Source organism: Quercus suber, unplaced genomic scaffold (assembly GCF_002906115.3).
Source record: "Quercus suber isolate HL8 unplaced genomic scaffold, Cork oak 2.0 scaffold_951, whole genome shotgun sequence".
NCBI lineage: Eukaryota > Viridiplantae > Streptophyta > Magnoliopsida > Fagales > Fagaceae > Quercus > Quercus suber.
The window spans coordinates 159255-179689 of NW_027070371.1; the positions used below are offsets into that span (position 1 = coordinate 159255).

At 35.0% G+C, this 20435-nt stretch overlaps 1 protein-coding gene and 1 long non-coding RNA gene across 2 annotated transcripts; both read left to right on the plus strand.

Moving 5' to 3' along the window:
• The first annotated feature begins 3666 nt into the window (after positions 1-3666).
• Positions 3667-9663, plus strand: LOC136065383 (uncharacterized). Its single transcript, XR_010627012.1, has 3 exons — positions 3667-4022; positions 7264-7580; positions 8176-9663. It is a non-coding gene; the product is annotated as an uncharacterized LOC136065383 (long non-coding RNA).
• A 7805-nt stretch (positions 9664-17468) lies between these two features.
• On the plus strand, positions 17469-19923 carry LOC112017875 (receptor-like protein 52). The gene is made up of 2 exons (XM_065768503.1): positions 17469-19305; positions 19700-19923. Exons 1-2 carry the CDS (start codon positions 17469-17471, stop codon positions 19921-19923), a joined length of 2061 nt encoding a protein of 686 aa, XP_065624575.1.
• Positions 19924-20435: the final 512 nt, after the last annotated feature.

The window sequence follows — 20435 nt, forward strand, 5'->3', positions numbered from 1 at the left end:
AGGTATTGGAATCTACCCATTGTTGAGGAAAAATGGGAGCAGTAACTAGGAAATGGGGGTTTCGAAGGTTGAAAATACGAGCCGAGAAGAAAATAAGAGGCTAAGGATGCCGAAACTTACATAAGTGGGAGTGGAGAATGATCTCTGAACTCAAAGTGGACTTTTGTTAGATTCTGGGGAGAAAGAAGACGGAAAATCGAAGAAGCTCGAAGGGTTTTGGATGAATGAGTTTGCTGAGTATTCTAAAGATGTGTAAAGTAAAGAAAAGTAACCTCCTCTGAGGGCTTATATACGTAGGCAAGTGAAAGGATGTAGTTCACCCCATCCAAATCCCGAAGAACGATCCTGTCCGTTGGATCAACAATCCACCGTTGGATGCAAAAGACAAAATGCCACCTGGAGCAATTAATACAACGCTTTGGAAATACGAAACTGACAGCGGCAATAATGAAGCGCTTGTATCTATGCCTACGCACGTGCAAACTTGGGTATTTATGGACCCTTTTCAAACTTCTTATTATTTTTCATTGCGTGGCAGGTCAAAATTTTACTCTTTCTCCTCGGATGCGAGGGAAAAATTAAAATTTTGAGTGGCTATTGTGGGGGGAAAAAGCCCAGTTTAATGTAGTGGGCCTAAATCCCCATGTGAGGATTACTATGCGTCCGAAGAGAATGAGGGATAAGGGCAGGGCCCATCTGGAAGAGGAATCGCCAAAAAAGAAAAATGATTACAATCCGAAGAGATCGCCTTCTGTCCGAAGAGATTTTACTCCTCTGGCGCGAATAGTACAGATCAATTGAACGTATAAAAGGTCAAAATGAACTTCCGAGCACTCTTCCTGGTCAAGATAAGCTCTAAGTATACTTGGAGACGATAAGAATGAAGAAATATCTAAAGGAAAAGCTGCTACCACCGTTTTTAAGGCACTACAGCAGCTTTTTTGGCCGTATTTATGTGGAGAAGACCCCTGAACAGTGTAACCTCACCTACCGCCACTCACACAGAGCCAAAGGAGATGCTTAACGTGACATATACTTGAGTAGGTTCACAGATGAAATACAAGTGGACGATGGAGATGATGAAAAATGAGGATATATAAAGGAAAAAAGCCCCTGGAGAGAAAGAAAAAAAAAAGATAGCAATAGGAAAGAAAAGAAAACTTTACTGTAGCTCTAAGAACTGTAACCACTATATAATCAATAACATGCCTCTTCGGACATCATTTTTCATTCCATTTTTTATGTGTAACTTCATGTTGGGTTATACTTATAGGTTGTGATTAACTATTGTCAATTCCAGTGTCAATCTAGCTCTTTCACCCATTCTCTACAAATTCATTGTTCTGGGCTTGGGCCATAAATCCTAACCCTACAACCCCTAAACCTTACCATAACAAAGAAAAAACTTGAGGACAATTAGGTAAAAATATATATCTAACTCCACTTAAAATTTTTACAAAACAGGACACTCTTTTATTAATCCATGTTTTCAAAACAACTTATCAACAAAATACTCTTGGTGCTTCACATTCACGCCATGCTGCTCATTAACAACAACTAAGGGATTACTTACAAAAAAAAAAAAAGTAACTAATGGATCAGATTCTGATGATGACGACGATGACGAAGATGCTGATAATAATAGCAAAATCAGTATGCACTTTAAAATCAAGGAAAGAATTATAGAACAACTAAATCAGCGACAATGACATCTAGAACACTTCTAAACTCCAAGTCCAACAAAGCGACATAACTGGCATTCAATTATTTCTAGTATCACCTTTAAATAAATGGATCCAAAGCTATTGAACAATTAAATGCCATATGCTCTAAAAAAAATTGGAAAAAAAATGCTTCTATTATTCATATCAGAGTATATAACATCATGATCTTACATCTGTGTATCTAATGTGGGTTATGCTTCCATGGGTGTTTACCCACAACACTGCCCCAATAAAATGTGTCCATTGCCATATAAAATCTATTAGCTGTCAGTAGTAGTATAGGTTCTAAGAAAAATAAAACGTTTTACTAAATAGGATTTGGATCCAATGCAATACCTAGACAGACCTTGCAATGATGGCAAATATTGACCCTCTCCAAAGTTGAGAATCAGTCCACTTACCAATCACCTTTCTCAGAATCCAAAATCAGGAACCTTGTATAAGCTGGCATATTAATTTCCAAAGGTTTGGAATACTTATGCTTTCCAACATGTCATATATATTGCCTTTTTATTTATTTATTATTTATTTCTCACTATAAGTTTTCGTTCCATTGTAAAACTATCCTTTCAATGGTGGATAAGATCCCCACAACAGTCAAATAGTAATTTTTAAGTATGTTTTTGCTGCAATTTTTGTTCATTCATTGTAGTGAAAGCATTTTAAAAGAATGATTTGGGTTTGGTTTTTGGTTTTTTTTTTTTAATATGTTTTATTGATAAGTATAAATTTATTTTTCTGTTGATAAAATTTATAGATAGATTTTATTTTGGAAATGATTATATATAAGATATTATTTCAAATTCATAATGCAAGTGTTTGTTGAGAATGTGTGCGTGTTTGTTTCTCTAAAATAAAGGATAATTATCTCACATTATTTAAGAAAGTGTATTATATATAGTATAATTTAGCATACGATTCTTTAAAAATTATTATAACTTTTTTAAAATGTTTGTAATGTACATTGTTTTGAAAAATGTTTGTTGAGAAAAAAAAAATCTTCGAATTTCAATTCTTTTATTATTAAAATTCATATAAAACAGTTTGTGCCAGTAATAACTAATAAGCCTTCTTCAAATTCCTTTATTACTATTTTGGTTCATCACAAAGTGAGATTTCTTTGTGACAAAATGGGCCGGTCCAAATTGCCAAGATTTTCTAGGCAATGACACTACTTCGGCTTAAGTGCTTCCACAACATGTCTACATATCATGTCCCATCGTTTGAAGGAAGAAAACAAAAGTAATCAATCAACAAAGAAAATTATCCCTTGGTGCTACTTTTTTATATTTTTCCCTGATTTTATTTTTTTAATTGTAGAGATTTTGATTAGAATGAGGGGAAAAAATCTTTAAAAGAAAGGAAAATTGCATGAGAAGATTGGACAATGATAGGCTATAAGTCCATTCCACTCCAAACATTCAAAATGATTTGAAAATATAGGAGCCATGTGTCTCGACTAAGAAAAAACATTTTAATCGATTAAAAAAAAAATTGCTTGTGTGATCTTTAGTCCATGCTGATACTTCTAGCATTTTATGTCACGACTTTATTTTCTTCCAAAAATTTAAATTAGAAGAAAAGAGAAAGCTTATATCTTTTTGGTGAAATGAGAAGTCGCATGAAAAAAAGATTGAATAATGATATCAAGCATAACTCGACTTTAGCAATATCAAATATCAAAACAATGGTATTATGCTACATAGTTTAAAAATGAGCCATTTGACTACATAGTTAAAAAATTAAGGTAAAAATAGTCAATTTTACCTTTTAACTTTTAAGTAAGTATATTTTTTTCTTTGATAAGAAAATCTATAAAATTTTAGTTTGCAAATTTTGCGGTAAAAAAAAAAAAAAATTAAAAAGAGATTTTTTTTTTTTTTTTTTTTTAAAAAAAAAAAAAAAAAAAAAGAAAAAGAAAAAGATTAAAACGCTTTCCAAATTCCAATACCAACACGCAATCTTATTTATTTATTAGTAATTTACTTTGATAGAGTTACGGAGAAGTATGAGTTCTTGCTTTTTCTTTAACACAACAACCAGCGAAATGACGAAAATGTTTACGGTGGCGATCATCATCGGCGGGGACGAGCCCGTAGTTAACCGTCTGAACCCACTTTTTGGGTAAAACTTAATTACATTTTCATGGGTGCCCAGCCTCTGGAAAAGTCCAATACGCGAAGGTCGAATTAAGATCACGATGTTGGATTGGATTGGTGGTTTACGCTCACAAGGCTAAACTCGATGTGAGTTTGTTTCTGTTGAATGAATCTGCAGCGGCTACTTCGTCTCAAACTGGTACATATTTCTTTTCTTCTTTTTTTGGTTTTTTATTTTTGGCATTGGGTGATTTGAGACTCTGCTCGCCATCTCCTTATGTGTGTTATTTGCTGCTCTCGACTCTATGATATTTTTGTAAACAAAGTTTTTTGTTGCTGTAATGCATATTGTGGAAATAAAGAAATTTGAGGATTGGGAATATGGCATTATATGCTTGAGTTTTTGTATTAACATCCTATTCATCAGCCAACCAAATGTGTTCAGTTAAAGTGGTTTAGGATGCTAAATATTATTAGTTTGTGCATTGTGTTCTGCAGGATGATTTGCGACTTAGTCTTTGAGGCATTTGATCTCATGAGATCCCTAAGAAACTGTGCTTTGCTTTCATGATGTCATGTTGCTGTTACCATGGTCACTTTGACATTTTAGAAACTATGAGGTTCCAAAGTTCTTAGGATTGAATTGGAATTAAGAGGAGTAAGCATGAAAGACAGTAGGACATGTAGGACAACCAATAAGAAAAAAAAACTCTGGTGCTTTACTTATGTGGATATGGTTCTGTCTTCTTGACGAGTGGTCTGTACACTGGAGGGCAAGTTGTTGACATTTAATATCAAGCTGGATGCAGAATTAGTTCATGGAAGCCAAAATAGTTTCTACAGGTATATGTGACTAAAAGCTAGTGAGTGTACAAATAACTTGCTAAGTTGAAAGAGCCTTTTAGCTTGATTCCATGATCTTTGCATGGGGACAACATAAGAAGGTTACTTGCTGAAAGGGATAATTATCTTGGTCTTGGCTCCCCTACCTTTTGGTTATGTTCTCTAGCCACCAGCAAGCAGAAACCTTATGTGATACAGTGAAAGTTGTACCATAGCAACCTATGGGGAAAGAAGAAGCAGATACAGCAATTTGCATAATTCTTGTACATTGTATTGAAGAAGAAATATCATCACTTGCACCATATTCCTAGTGATTACATCTTCCCCACACCACTCATAGGTGAATTTTTAGATATGATTCATGAATGCTGCACATTCTTCCCTATATTTGTTCTGCTACATTGTAAATGTCACGTTCAGGATGTATTGTAACTATTCCCAAATTCTAAAATTCAAGGTGTAAGGTATATCAAAAGAATATATCGGTTGGTTAAGGCCCTACTTGCCTTGAGAAGCTAAATCAGCATACACTAACCATCCTTGTTTAATCATACCAAGCAAGGCATTATTAATATGGGCCTTAAAGTGATTTTCTGCAACCTTTGAGTGGTAAGCTAGGAAGTCAAGCATATGTAATGGTTCTATCTCTTGCTATGTTTGGGACAATAAACATATTACTTTGTGGTAATTGCCATCACAGGTGAATCCCTTATTAAATACTTGGTTTCATTTTGCTTTGATTGCAACCTAGCATGTAACTGGGATATCAAAACAAAAAGAAGAGTCCTTTTACACGTCTCCCTTGAGGAATTTGAGAAGTTCAACAATCATAACAGATGTTTGATTTACTTCTCCCTATGATTCTCCCAACAATAATCATATGATTTCTGATTCACTATCTAAGAAGCTTGTTCTTTAATTCTACTAATGAAGGTTGACCAAGTGTTGCTACTTACATCCATTAAGATATGTTCAAGTGATGTAGGTTCTTTAGAAGTTCGATGCCAAATTAGACTTTTTTATCAGATCTTGAAAGGTTCCTGAATAAGTGTTGATGCTTAAGGGTTTAGGTAGGTTCAGGAAATAAAAAGATTGGATTTTGAATATGTTTGATGGCTGTTTGGTGTTAAGAAATAAAGAAAGATAAACACAAGGCAATCACACCTTGGTTTTCCCAAGCAATACACTTGGGCAGGAGAAGACAATCACATGCTAGACCTTTTCACTTAATTATTACAGGGGGCATGTTAGTTGGAGCAGACCCAGATCAGGAGGGGATAGGACTGGGAGATAGAATTGAATATAAGGAAGAAAATTGAACAAAAAATAAAGGATAGGCCCTTATGATTCAGCACCAAGCTAAAAACTTAGAAACAGCACCTAAGTTGCTAAGAATCAATACCCAGCAACTGGAAAAATTCCAATATGAAATTTCAATGCTCAATATTCTGTCTTCTATGTTTACTAGAGCCTTTTTAAAAGGGCTTTCAAGGAGTACATCAATAAGGAAAATAATTAATAAAAAAATCCTTCATGATTCTCAACAACGGTAAAGTCAAATTTAAAAAGAAGTTTGGTTCAAAAATCAAAAATAAAACCCAGAAGAAAATAGATGATTTTACTTGGGCTCCTTGCATTAATATGCCAGAAGGAAATGACAAAGCAAAGCAGATTGTCTTCATTATCTTGTTTGCTATAGGAAAAAAGGAAATAAATTAAAAGCAAAAATGCCTTTTAATGTAACCATAGTTCAAAAGATTTCCTTTATCTGTAGCAGAATATTATAAGGAGTTTATTTATTTATTTATTATTTTATTTTATATAAGAGTATAATTCTATCAAACAAGAGGAAAGAGATTGTCCTCTTATTAGAACTGGCTTCTATTATGTGGAGGTTAGATTTTTGTTTCTTCCAATATTAGTTTCTCATTCTTTTATTTTCTTTTTGGCTAAGTTTTTTAATTTTTTCATTCATAAACATTTATAATCATTTTTCAATTCTCTACAGATCCATGTGACCCAGATGTGGAACTTAATGTGATTTTACTAAAGTTTATAGATCCCATAACCTAACACACCCCACCCCCCCCCCCCCCCCCCCCACCAAAAAAAAAAAAAAAGAGTGCGAAATAAAATGGTTGAGGCTTGAATCTTGGATTTTGAGAATGGATCGAAATAGGATTCTTATGCAGTTCCTTCACTTGGCACAATAGAATGAAGGGGAATTCATATAATTTCAAATCATGGTCTTATTGAAGAGAATGAACCAAAAAAAAAAAAAAAAACTGCTCTGAATCTTGGCTCAGATGGGACTTTAGTTTGATGTGAATGTGCATACTGTCATGTTCAAAATTTATTCAAGACAAACGTAGGAAATGCATTTTGAGTTTGATATGCCTGTATCTGCTTCACAATCTGTAACATTTAATGCCATCCTTAAATTTTTTTTTTCCCCTCCTCTCTTGGCGTGGTGAGGGTGGAGAAGGAAATGCAGTCTGCCATCTTGTGGCTGTAAGAAACATGACCCATCCTCATTGATAGTGGGGTATGAAGATATGAGACTATACTAATAGTTGTTCTTTGAATTTGTGTACTAGATGCAAGTTGGCAATGGACGCAGCACACTTGCAGAGATGGATGCATGTCTGGTGCATTTGCCAACTGGATATAAGCCAAGCCCTCTAATGTTCAACTAAAGGAGATTTTTGCTGGGTTTTTTCAGCTCACCTGAAGCATAATTTAAGATTCTACCTGGCATGAGATGGGTTATTGAGGATGAAGGTAACAAAAAGATCCAATCGAACTTTACACAAGATCTAGTCAAGTTAGTGACACAAGGTCAGGTCAAATCAAGTCAAAGTCATCATAATTTCATGTTCGAACATCATTATCAAATGTCGGCCTCCATTTTCAGGTATGCACATTTCTTAGAATTTTTTTAATGCTGTTTTTGTGTATTGCTTCTGTTTGGTTAAGAACAACCTGATACTTTTTAGATTAGGTGCTTATAACTTAGATTAAGTTGATTCTTTGGTCCACTAATGATCTTAGACATATTATCACAATTTCCTTGGGCAGTTCTTTCACTGAGTCCAATGGAATGAAAGTGAATTTGTAGGATTTCATATCCCACTTTCTTATTGAAAGTAGGAACAAAAATACAATGCTCTAGGTAGGGATTTCAGTTTGAAGTGAATGTAACTCCTGTAATCAGCTTCTTGTCATATTCATAATCAATTCAGGACTTGATACAATAACCACGAAAACCTTAGTCCTAAAAATGTTGGGTTAGCTACGGATCCTCAATAGACTAATCAAAGTTAGTATTCTTTTACGTTATTCTATCCTATTCAAAGTCATACTCCCTGTTACTTGCTAAATTGACATGTCATTTTATTTTTATAACTTTTACTAATGTTATTTTAGGTATTTCTCTATATTTTTTTGTTCCTTTTACTTGAATCAACTAACTCTTCCTCACTATTGCATTAATCGCTCTCATCCAAAAGAGATAGCCTCTGTATGAGGATTCTCAGAGAAAAATATAAGGTAAAAGATGATTGGCTTAGGACGGAAGTAGCTAGATATGCATCCCCCCATTTGGAAAGCTATAGAGAAAGCAAGGGAAGTGGTTAGGAAGGGAGCATGTTTCATTATTGGAGACGGTGAATTGATTGATGTATGGTTGGATCTTTGGGTACCCTGGATTAAAGGTTTCATCCCCTCCCTAAAAGATGAGTCATATACTCAATCGGATATGAAGGTATCTCAACTTATTGACCATGAGCTACACACTTGGAGAACATCCATGGTCCTGGATATTTTCAACCCCATGTCGACTCAAGGTATCCTCTCCATTCCCATCCCAGCTAGGCCGAGCCCAGACAAGCTTATGTGGATTCCAGACTCAAAAGGTTTATAATCGGTAAAATCGGCTTATAAAGAGCTTCTGCTGAGCACCCCTTCCCGGGCTGCCACTGAAGTAAATTGGTCAAAACTCTGGAAGATCAGAGGTCCCAAAGAATCAAAATGTTCCTCTGGAGAGTTGCCCCCAATGCACTCCTCACAAAAGAAAATTTGATGATCCAAATGGACATTCCTGAGCCATGGTGTGTTCTCTGTAACCAAGAGGTGGAATCTGCCTCTCATCTTTTCCTTAAATGCCTGCTGCCAAGCCACTATGGTTCACAACATGCTGGGGATTCAAGTCAGATGAAGATCACTTAGCCCATCCCTGTGACATCATTAAGTTAATCCTGGAACCACCAACAACCTTCTGTCAAGTGCAGGATCTTTGGCTTGTATCACTTAAAATGGTGCTCACTATGGAGGAGATATGGTGTATTCATAATGTTGTTATCCACCTAAAAGGTTCTGTTGACCTTCAGGCATCCATTGGTAGAATCGGGGCAAAGTTTAAAGAATGTGCTATAGTGTTTTCTAAACCTCAAGCCCCTATTATGGTACAACCAGTGATCCGATGGTCCCCACCTCCTTTGGGATTTATCAAGCTCAATGTGGATGCGGCTATCGCTCAAAATAACTCAGCTTTAGCGGTTGTTGCCAAAAATGAACATGGAACTGTACTGAAGGCATGGTCCAAGATTCTGCCAAAGAGATCACCAATTGCAGCTAAAACTGAAGCTATTTTATGGGCTCTGCACCTAGCCAGAGGTGAAAACTGGGGGGGTTATCATTGTGGAAAGTGACTCAAAAATCAGTATTGATGCTATCCTGGACTACACGGGTTGCCCCCAATGAGCTATCTCCTCTCTGGTGTCTGACATTTTGTTTTTGGCAAAATCTTTTGATTCATGTTTGTTTTTTTGGGTAAAAAGAAGTGGAAATGCTGCTGCTCATGAAGCAGCAAAGTATGCACTATAGTCCTTTATTTCCTTTTGTTTGTGTTTGGACAATCTTCTAGCCAGAGTGGCTTCAGCTTGTAAGGAAGATGCCCAGGCTTTGTTACTTTCAGTTTGACTTTGAAATATATTGAAGTTTATCAAAAATAAAAATAAAAAAAAACATTTTTCACTTGAGAAAACCATCTTTAGTGACTCCTTCATTTTTTTCATCAATATGGACCATCCTTTTTTTAAGTGAACATTCTCTTTTCAAAGGCTATGTTTCCTTGTATTTCCACTTATCCATATTAGTATTCTCAATTCAATTACAATCATTTCATGAACATGGTGCCTCTTATCAGCTTAACATTCAATACCATAATGTATAATTGTCTCATAGCAGGCTTATAAATTTTTTTGTTTAACTTAATATGTAGTCTACTGTGCACTTCTCCATTTCATCAACCCCACACTTATCCTATAATTCACATCTTCTTCAATCTCTCAATCTTTGTGAATTATTGATCTAAGATATTAAAAGCTCTTGCTTTTTGGTACATCTTAACAATAAAGACTTACAAACCCTTCATCTTTGTTTTACTCTTTAGATTCTAAAGTATATTTGTTTAGGTCTTATTTCGAGTCTGTTTGGGATCCACTTATTTTGCTGAAACTGAAAATTGAAAGTACTGTAGCAAAATAATCTAAAAACTAGATTTTTTTTTTTTTTATTGAAAATACTGTAGCTGAAGTTGAAAGTGCTTAAAGTAGTAGATTTTTTTTTTTCCTCTAGACTCTCCCTTTCTTCTATGACTCTCCCTCTTCTCTATCTCTGTATTTCTCTCTCTCCTTTTCTCTCAGTATTATTTTTTCTCTCTTCTCTTAGTTGTTTTGGTTGGGTTGAATCGGAGTTTATTAGGTTTAAAGTGGTGGTTTGAATCAGCTGAGTGTCAGAGGTGGGTTTAATTGTGGGTTGAATCGGCGTAGGTTTCAGTGGTGGTTTGAATCAGCTGGGTTTTAGAGGTGTGTTGGCTAGGTTTTAGTTCCGGTACTAAAGTTGAATCGGTGGCTGGGTTTCAGAGGTGGATTGAATCGGTGTGTGTTGTTGAATCGGCGTCACTAGTTGAATCGGCATGGGTTGCTGAATCATTGTGGGTTGCTGAATTGGTGGTGAGTTTTTGAATCAATTTCGGTAGCTGGAGCTTGTTTGAATTGGTGAGAGTGGTGGTTGCGTTTTGCTTGGGTTTTCAATTGTTGAGTATTGTGTTGTGAATCGGTGTGGGTTTCAGTTACTGAGGTTTGAATTGGTGGTTGGAGCTTGTTTGAATCGGTGTGGAGAGTGGTGGAGCCATGGAAATCAGATGGGTGGTTGCGTTTTTGTGTGGGTTTCCTCTCTCCGTTGCTAAACGCACCGTTTCCTCTAAAATAAGCTGCATTTTTCTTTCAGCTGTGGGTCCCATGAACAGTGAGAAGGGACTCACAAAATTAATTCAAACGCAGAAACGTAGGTTGGATAAACACATGCCAAACGCACGCTTAACCTAGAGCGTTTAGATTCTAAAGCATCTTTTCAAATTTCTAACTTGATTAACTACTTGTCTAGTTTCATTAACTAAAATTAAACTATATCATTTGCAAAAGGCATACACAAGAGACTTGATCTTGAATAGTTCTAGTCAACTTTTCCATCACTACTACAAAGATATATTGTCTTAATACTAATACTTGATGTAAATCTATAGTGATATTTGATAAGAAACTCGCCTTTGATGCCTCTATTTGTTTTCACTCTAGTTACAACTGACAACTTAAATTCAGTTGTTGTTGAAATTTATGGATGAAATGATTGAATTTGTAATGACGTTTGACAAATTGCGGGTGGATTAATGGTTATTCTTTCGTATTATTCACTGCATAAATTTTGATATCAAATATATGATGAAACAAGTTCATACTCGATTTTTGAATCTGAAATAGGTGGTTAGTAGTAGGCAGTTCTATTCTTAATTCTGGAGAGGTTGGAAAGCAGATGTTATCACACCAAGTTCTAACCCTTGTACGGAAGATATGGTATTACTGTAGAATGATCTAAACTATACTCAAAACACATGCGAATGTTATAATCCGACTTTACATTGTTTTCAAATACGTTACTTATCGTGCATCACACGGGTGAGTACATCCCCGTGGATCACACGGATTAGTGTCACATTATATGTGGGGTCTAGAGACTGGAGATATTGACAAGGACGAAGACGAAGACGAAGACGAGGAGTTGCTCTCCTTAGTCTTTTGATCCAACCAATTTCACTAAACCTGAGCTGGTTGAATAATAAGTAGAGAAGTGCGCGTAATTCATGTCTGACAGAAGTACATAGCCCTGCATTATTCATTTGATTGGCTCATCTCTCCTAACTCCTGAAAGCATAATTTAAGTTTCAACATGCCACAACATAGGTTATATATCGAGAATAAAACTAACAAACATATAAAAGATCCGATCTAACATAGTCCGTCTGGCAAATCAAGTCAAAGTCAAGCTCCATAGTTTCTCTTTGGAATATTTTCCAAGCAAGCTGGATTGTTCGGTTTGAACTGTTTTCTCCCATTGCTTTATTTTGATTTGATACCCTTTTTTTTTTCCTACTTTTTGAAAATGGACCTTTACAAATATTGTCTAAAAGAAAAAGTGTAAAGGTTTAAATGCAATTATCTGTTTGTCTACCTACTTCCAAGATGCCTATCCTATCAAAAGACTATTTTATTATTGTGAAATCTTGATTTTGAATTATAATTACTAGTTTAATTTTGGCATATGCCCATTTTTTTTAATTTACATATTTATGTTATAATTTCTCAAACTTATTTTTATATATTTTTATTTTTAAAAAAATTTTATTTAATTTTTCGGTTCGACTAATAAAACCTATTTCATTAATAAAAACATATTGAAATTATAAATAAATTTATCCCATTAATCAAACTAATTTTTAACAAAAACTGAATAATATTATCCAAGTATTTAACAAGACAAAATCACAAAAAAAAAAAAATTCTCATAAGATAACACACCAATGTGTTATTGAAAAGGAAACCGAAGTACTCGACGTAAAACCTCTCCGCCGCCCTCCAAGCGGTAATCGATCCACTAGACAATCAGTTGGGATACACGAGTAGCAAAAGACCCTCTAAGTCTAATCTACCCAATGCACCTAAGCCCTCCAAGCTCCTACTCCAACAAGGCTTCTCGAAACCGTGTCTTGTCTAGCTCTCCGGATCCCATAATACACTCGATTGCATGCACCAAAGCCTGGCTTCTTCAAATACTTCCCAGCAACATCAAAACCTCACTTGACACTCTGAAAGGGTGTAGTAAGTGTTTGGACTATCAACCACTTAAGTGTATGGAAATGAAAAGGTAGAAGTTGAGGAAAATCCACAATGAATTGTGTAGAGAATTGTGGGTATAACAATCTCTAACTCTCAAGATTTGTGGCTAAGGTTTTCTTTTAGAAGCACTCCTCAACATCTATGAGTAATATGGGTATATATAGTGTGGGTACAGATAGTGTGTAACATCTATGAGTAATATGGGTATATATAGTGTGGGTACAGATAGTGTGTATCAGAAATGGCAGTTCAACAAAACAGAATATTTCGCGGGTATCTCGCGGGAAAGCCTTACCCGCGAGACACTCACGAAAACCAGTTGTATCCATCCTACCCTAACTCTTTGCATTCCAGTCATGTGCAGGGAACATGCTTCACTTTATGAGAAGCTTACTCGCGAGTTACCAGCGAAAACATCTTTAGTCTTCAATTGCCTTGAGTCTTCACACTCTCTCTCTCACACACAACCGTTATAATGAAATCCCACAAATAATATAGGGTATATAAGATTGAACATAATTACAATCAAATTTGGCACGGAATTAAAGCGAACATAAAATAGTTGTAAATTACAACTTTACAATTTCCAAAAATAGATTTTTGCTCATTAAAAAAGTTATATTTTACATTTTAACACTCCTTAAGTCAATTTAATATCTGATTAGGCTCTAAACTAGACTTGGGCTTTAAAGTTCAGACATCATTAGAGAACAGGGGCCCAAGTCGTAAGGGGTACAAAATGCGATGTCTACAGGCCATAGGCAAAAGCACAAGCTTTCTTGTCTGGATAAGGGAGACGTACTTTCTTCTCAGCTAGAAATTGAAACTGTTTTCTAAACCTCCTTATATGTTTCTCTTCCAAAACACATTTTTCAGCCAAAGCGAAAAAAAGGTTTTTTCGAAGAAGATGAAGAGGGTTTCGACATCACTGTGTGTAGCTCTAGACCCACAGGGTTGTCACTAGACCACAACCCCATATCAAGCTCACTAGACCTAACACCCACACCCAAAACCATCTCCTCGACCATCTCACTCACCAAATGATACTGAATCAAGGAATGGTGGATTAAGGGGTGAAGCTCGAGCAACACCAACCTAAGGGCACAGCCTTGAGACACAAATAAACCCACTTGGGGACGCTAACCACCCGGTGATTCAAGGAAAACACCTAGCCTAGCGAAGAAAAAAGGAAAACACCATCTCAAGAACCATGCTATTTCTCTTGCTAATAACTGCTCTTCCCAACCATTTTTGTCACTGTATTGACAAGCTTTCACTGATGGTAAATGGGGAATCTAGGGAATGGAGTCGTGAAGGACCAATAAAATGGTCGACTATGACTAATTGATATTTTTTTTGCCCTTTTTTTAAATGGATCTAGTACTAGTTTTTTGTCACATATCACCATCTACATAACAAAATTAAAAGAAACAAGATCAGAGATGGTTTTTGTAAAAAGTATTTGGAAGCTTCAGAAGCTTCATCAAGAACACAAAAACGAGATCAAAATTCGTCTTTTTTTAGTGTTTGGCTCAAAAAATCTTTTGTATCTGATTAATTCTCTATTTCCTTTCTCCAACCCCTCAATCTCTTTCTATAGGCGGTGGTGTCACAATGGAAGATTAAGTAGTATATAAAGTATGAACCTGTGATTGGGGCTACTTTTTTGTCACTACCGCCCTTAGCAACAGCTCTTGGTTTTTCCGCCACTGACCTTGTACTTGAGGAGGCTAGGTTTTTTTTTTTTTTTTTTGGTTCAGTTTCATTGATGGTGGGCTTTGATTTTAGTGTGATGGTGGTCGTTTAAGGTTTCTTTGTTTTTGTAGGTTGCTAGGTCTATGGGTTGCTAGGTTTTCTTGAATGTTCTTAAACCATTGATTCAAACTCTAGCTCAAATATATATAGCTTCCAACACTATACGGTTTGCACACCATCTCAAGAACCATGCTATTTCTATTGCTAATAATTGCTCTTCCCAACCATTTTTGTCACTGTATTGACAAGCTTTCACTGATGGTAAATGGGGAATCTAGGGAATGGAGTCCTGAAGGACCAATAAAATGGTCGACTGTGACTAATTGATATTTTTTTTGCCCTTTTTTTAAATGGATCTAGTACTATTTTTTTGTCACATATCACCATCTGCACAACTATTTTGAATATGAATTTCGGATCACATTATCACAATTATTTAAACTTTGTAATTCGAAGGATGAGATGTGAGCTTGATCTTAATACCTTATCCATATCACTTATTGACTGAAAATATTGTGAGGCTTTTTGGATTTTGGTATGTGTTTTCCTTGAATATGTATTTAAAATTTTGAATAATGTTCTCTAGGTTTGGATCTAAGGTGTTCAAGTCTCTTAGAGTGTTCTTTGCTCAAAAATAAAAAAATAAAAAATAAAAATAAAAATAAAAAAAGAGGAAGAGTGTTTTTGGGCAAAAGCTTCACTATTTTAATAAATATGCTTTTAGATATTGATTTTTATATTTTTATTATGTTTTTTTGTGTGTTTTTAACGGTGAAAGTATGGAGGTAGGTTATGGCAACTTAACGGAGCTAATCTCAGATAGTAAAGTGTTAACTTTTAAACCTCAGAAAGACAATTTAAATTTTAGCTAAACACATGTACGTAATCCCAAAACAGTGCACCAATGCATACTGGTACCAAAATATTCAATTCCGGTAGCCAATTCTAAATGGTCTACGAAATAGAATTCAAAACCTTGATTGAAATCCACCAATTACATTTATTATTACATTAATCTATAAAACTTTGAGTACTTTTAGCATTTTTCTTTTAAATTTGTAAGTTCAAATCTTTTCTACTATGTTGCCAACTTATCATGTGTATTTTAACGCTTTTACATTGTTTACTTCACGGGTCCAAAGACTGACCCCTAAAGGTCAAGCACTCCCTTGCTTGGAAATGCACTGGCAGTGTCAAACCCAGCTCTTAGAATTTTCCTGGCAAGGACTTTGAAAACTGATCGTTATTTCTAGCGGCCATATTCTGTTCACACTGGGGGAACTGGAATTATGAAATATTTTGGAAAATTCACTTAAGCCTCCTTAAAGACCCCAAATCAAAAATAAAAATCATATTAGACTAAAAAACAAAACCAAAAAAAAAAAATCTCTTTATTTAAAAAAAAAAAAAAAAAAATCTCCGCCTAGAGAAAAATTTTAAATGAATTATATATTATGACTATATGTTTTGTTTGACATTTTGGTGGTTGGATTATTCAAAATTAAAATTTTAATATTTCAGGGCTATCATACTGTTCAACTCCCAACAGAGTTATTTTTTAAATTTTAATTTTTTATATTTTTCATCATTAACAAGATGACTTTATAATTTAGTATCATTATTGATTAGAAATATTTTTTTATGTTGCTATAAATGTCAATTACAATAAATCATTGCTACTTACTCTTAGCTTAGCTCAAGGTTTGATTTTCTCTCCAAAAAAAAAAAAAAAGGCTCAAGGTTTGATTGAGAGACTATAAACCTTTTTAGATCTGAAGATATTTGTTTATTAGTAAGTAAGTTAAGTTTTATTCTAAAAAAAAAAAAAAAAAAACTACTGACAATGAAATTTCACTATTATTATTATTATTATTATTATTATTATTATTATTATTATTCGATAGTTAGAGCATTAGCATTGGGGAATGCTAATGCCAAATCTAAAGGAAATTTAAAATTTTAAGCCTCAAAACTATGTGCATTGGCGAATGTTAAACAGCAGTATTGTAAAAAAATAATAATATTTTATTATGTAGAGAGACGAGAGAGATGGGAGAGAAAAGATATAATTTTGAGATATATTATTTTATTATGTAGATATATTATTTTAATGAGTAAAAGAGGGAAGTAAAAGTTTGGGATGTGAATGTATTGTAAAATGGTATGGTATAATGATAAAGGGACTTTTTAAAATTGTAAAATAGAGTAGCATTGGAATTTCCAATGCTAATGCTCTTACAATTTACAATAATGAGGGGAGTGAGGATTTAAATTCAGAAAACACAATGGTGTATCAGTTAGACACAAGACTCAGTGACAAATTTTACCATTACTAGCATAATATGGTTTTGATATCTCAATTTTTTTTTAAAAATATTAAATATTTTTGAATTGTGCCAATGACTAATAAGAACTAGAAAATCAATTGATTTGTTTATAGAGTGGTTATACTGGTTATACTTGTACTTATTCTAATCATTTCTGTTGCAATAATGACACAAGAATGTTTAATCATGAATATTATTAAAATAAGGTTCACAACAAAATATAAGATGATATCATAACTAATTCTCTGATTTTTTATATCAAAATGAAAATTATTACGAATTTGGTTTAGAATTAATCACCAATATTTTTAGAATGGGTAGTGATTAGTTTACAAAATGGTGCAAAGTTTTCTCATACGTGGACCCCAACGTAAATTTCCCCGGTTCACGCCCTCTTAAAGTGAGCAAATTCTTAGTGATTGCTCGCCAATTGCTCATCTTTGAGTTGAGAAACCGGAATAACGAACTTAACATCCAAAATTCCAAATGACCATATCAAGTGTCTTCCTCTCCTTCCTTCTCCTCCTTTTCGGACTTTCGAACTCTGAGTCTCAGCTAAATGACAAAGAACAAACAGTCCTCCTGAAACTAAAGCAACATTGGCAAAACCCACCATCTCTAAGCCACTGGCAAAATCCACCATCTCTAAGCCACGTAAACTCCTCCCACCACTGTAACTGGCCAGAGATCACTTGCACCAGTGGAACAGTCACCCAACTACTACTTCAAAACAAGAACATCACCCAAACTGTCCCTCCCTTCATCTGTGACCTCAAGAACCTCACAGTCATTGACCTTTCAGACAACTTCATTTCTCAAGAGTTTCCTAAAGCTCTCTACAACTGTTCCAAGCTTGAAGAGCTCGACCTCTCGCAGAATTATTTCAACGGCACAATCCCCGTTGACATTCACTGCATGTCTCACCTGCGCCGCCTCAACCTTGGAGCCAACAGCTTCTATGGTAACATTCCAGCATCTGTTGGACAGTTAACGGAGCTAAGGACGCTTCAGCTTTTCCAGTGTGCGTTTAACGGTTCTTTCCCGCCAGAAATAGGCAACTTGTTCAAACTTGAGTCACTGGGGTTGGCCTATAATGTAAACATGACAGCAGCAGAGTTGCCTTCGAGTTTCACGGAGTTGAAGAAGCTTAAGTATTTATGGATTACTGCGTCTAATTTGAATGGGGAAATCCCAGACACGATTGGAGAAATGGAGGCTTTGGTGTATTTGGATTTGTCAATAAACAATCTGACTGGGAAAATTCCGAGCAGTTTGTTTATGCCAAAGAATTTAAGTATTGTGTATCTTTACAGAAACCGATTGTCTGGGGAGATTCCTCGGGTGGTTGAAGCATTAAACATGGATGTTATTGACCTCTCGGATAATAAATTGACCGGAAGCATACCTGATGATTTTGGCAGACTCACAAACATGGCAGGTCTGAGTTTGTTTTTCAATCAGTTATCTGGAAAAATCCCAGACAGTATTGGCCGTCTTCCAAGTCTGGTGGTCCTTAAAGTGTTTAGCAACAATTTATCAGGGACTCTGCCTCCGGACTTTGGGTGGTATTCTATGCTTGTAGAGTTCCAAGTTGCAGACAATAAGCTTGAAGGCAAGTTACCAGACCACTTGTGTGATAACGAAAGGTTGGCGGGTGTGGTAGCTTTTAACAACAACCTAACTGGAGAATTGCCTAAGTCGCTTGGCAATTGCAATTGTTTGAAAATTGTGACTGTTTACAATAATAGGCTTTCTGGGGATATTCCTAGTGGCCTATGGACAACGTTGAATTTGAGCGTCTTGATTTTAAGCGACAATTCGTTTACAGGCGAGCTTCCTCAAAGTGTGGCAACGAATCTCTCAAGATTGGAAATAAATAACAACAAATTTTCTGGTACGATTCCAGCTGGAGTGTCTTCCTGGAGAAATTTGGTGGTATTTGAGGCTAGTAATAACCTCTTTACTGGCACAATTCCTCAAGAATTAACATCTCTTCCTTATTTAACAACTCTTTTTCTTGATCAAAATCGACTCTCGGGCTCCCTTCCACTAGATATTATATCATGGAAAACGTTAAATACTCTAAACCTTCGCCGAAATAAAATCTCTGGACTTATTCCTCTGGAATTAGCTAATTTGGCCGGTCTTACTGAGTTGGACTTGTCAGAAAACCAAATTTCTGGCCCAATCCCACCACAACTTGGCCTCCTGAGGCTCACTTTGCTCAATCTCTCTTCCAATCTTTTGAATGGGAGGATCCCGACACAATTCGAAAATGATGCATATGCCAGCAGCTTCTTCAACAATTTCGCACTTTGTGCGAGTAAGCCAACTCTGAACGTTAGAAAATGTGACTCAGAGGTAAAGCCCCAAAAATTGAGCAAACATCCATCCCAGTGTCTTGTTGTAATAATATGTATGGTGGCAGCTGCTCTATTGGGTTTGTTAGCTTCACTATTCGTGGTCAGATTTCATCGTAAGAGAAAGCATGGATTAGATTCCACATCCACATAGAAGCTTACCTCATTCCAAGGCTNAAAAAAAAAAAGTAGATGAGATTTTTTTTTTTTTTGGTTGGGAGAAATAGAAACTGTTTTTTTTTTAATGAGAGAAATAGAAACTGTTGTTTCCCTAGCAATGTGCTACATGGGCGCTGAAATTCATGTGATTAAAAAAAAAGTAGATGAGATATTTTTTTATCTTCTTTTCTTGGTCAGACTCAGAGAGCTCAGCTAACAAATTGCTTGGAACTGCAAAAAATGGGCGGCTGGTAGTTGGAGACTTAAAGCAGTCAGCTCCGCTGCTGACTGTTGAAGAAGCGGCTAGTGGAGAGGAACATGATGTCACTCACATTGCTTGCTTTAACAAGCCGACCTCCTTTTTGGCAGTCATGTCCATGCAAATGAATAAAGATTCTCTTCAAATTGCAACCTGTAAATGAGCAAAGATTCTCCAAACTAGTTTGGAGAAAAATCTTACAAATTCTTTATATATTTTTATATCAAATATAAATTTTAAAATTTAATTGTTAGAATGCATGTTCTTATTATATTTTTTATATTTGCAAAATTTCAAGAAAATTAAATATTAATTTCTATGTCATTAAATAAATATTAAAATTTCAAGTTTTTATGATCTAAAATTGTGTATAAAAAATAATTTTATTGATCGAATACTAAATAACATCTAATTTAAACAAAATTTAATATAAATTTTAAGAATATAAAAAATATGAAATTCAACGATTAAGTTCTCAAAATTCATACAAAAAAGAAAAGATACATAAGAAGTTTGAAGAGTTATCTCCAAACTAGTTTTGAGAGAAACTCTGTTCCATACAAATTTTCCACCCATTGTTTTACTAGTTTATTTATTTATTTCATTTCTATGTAGCACTAATTCATAATTAAAATTGGATTATTACGGGACAATTATGCTTTTTATTTCATTCTT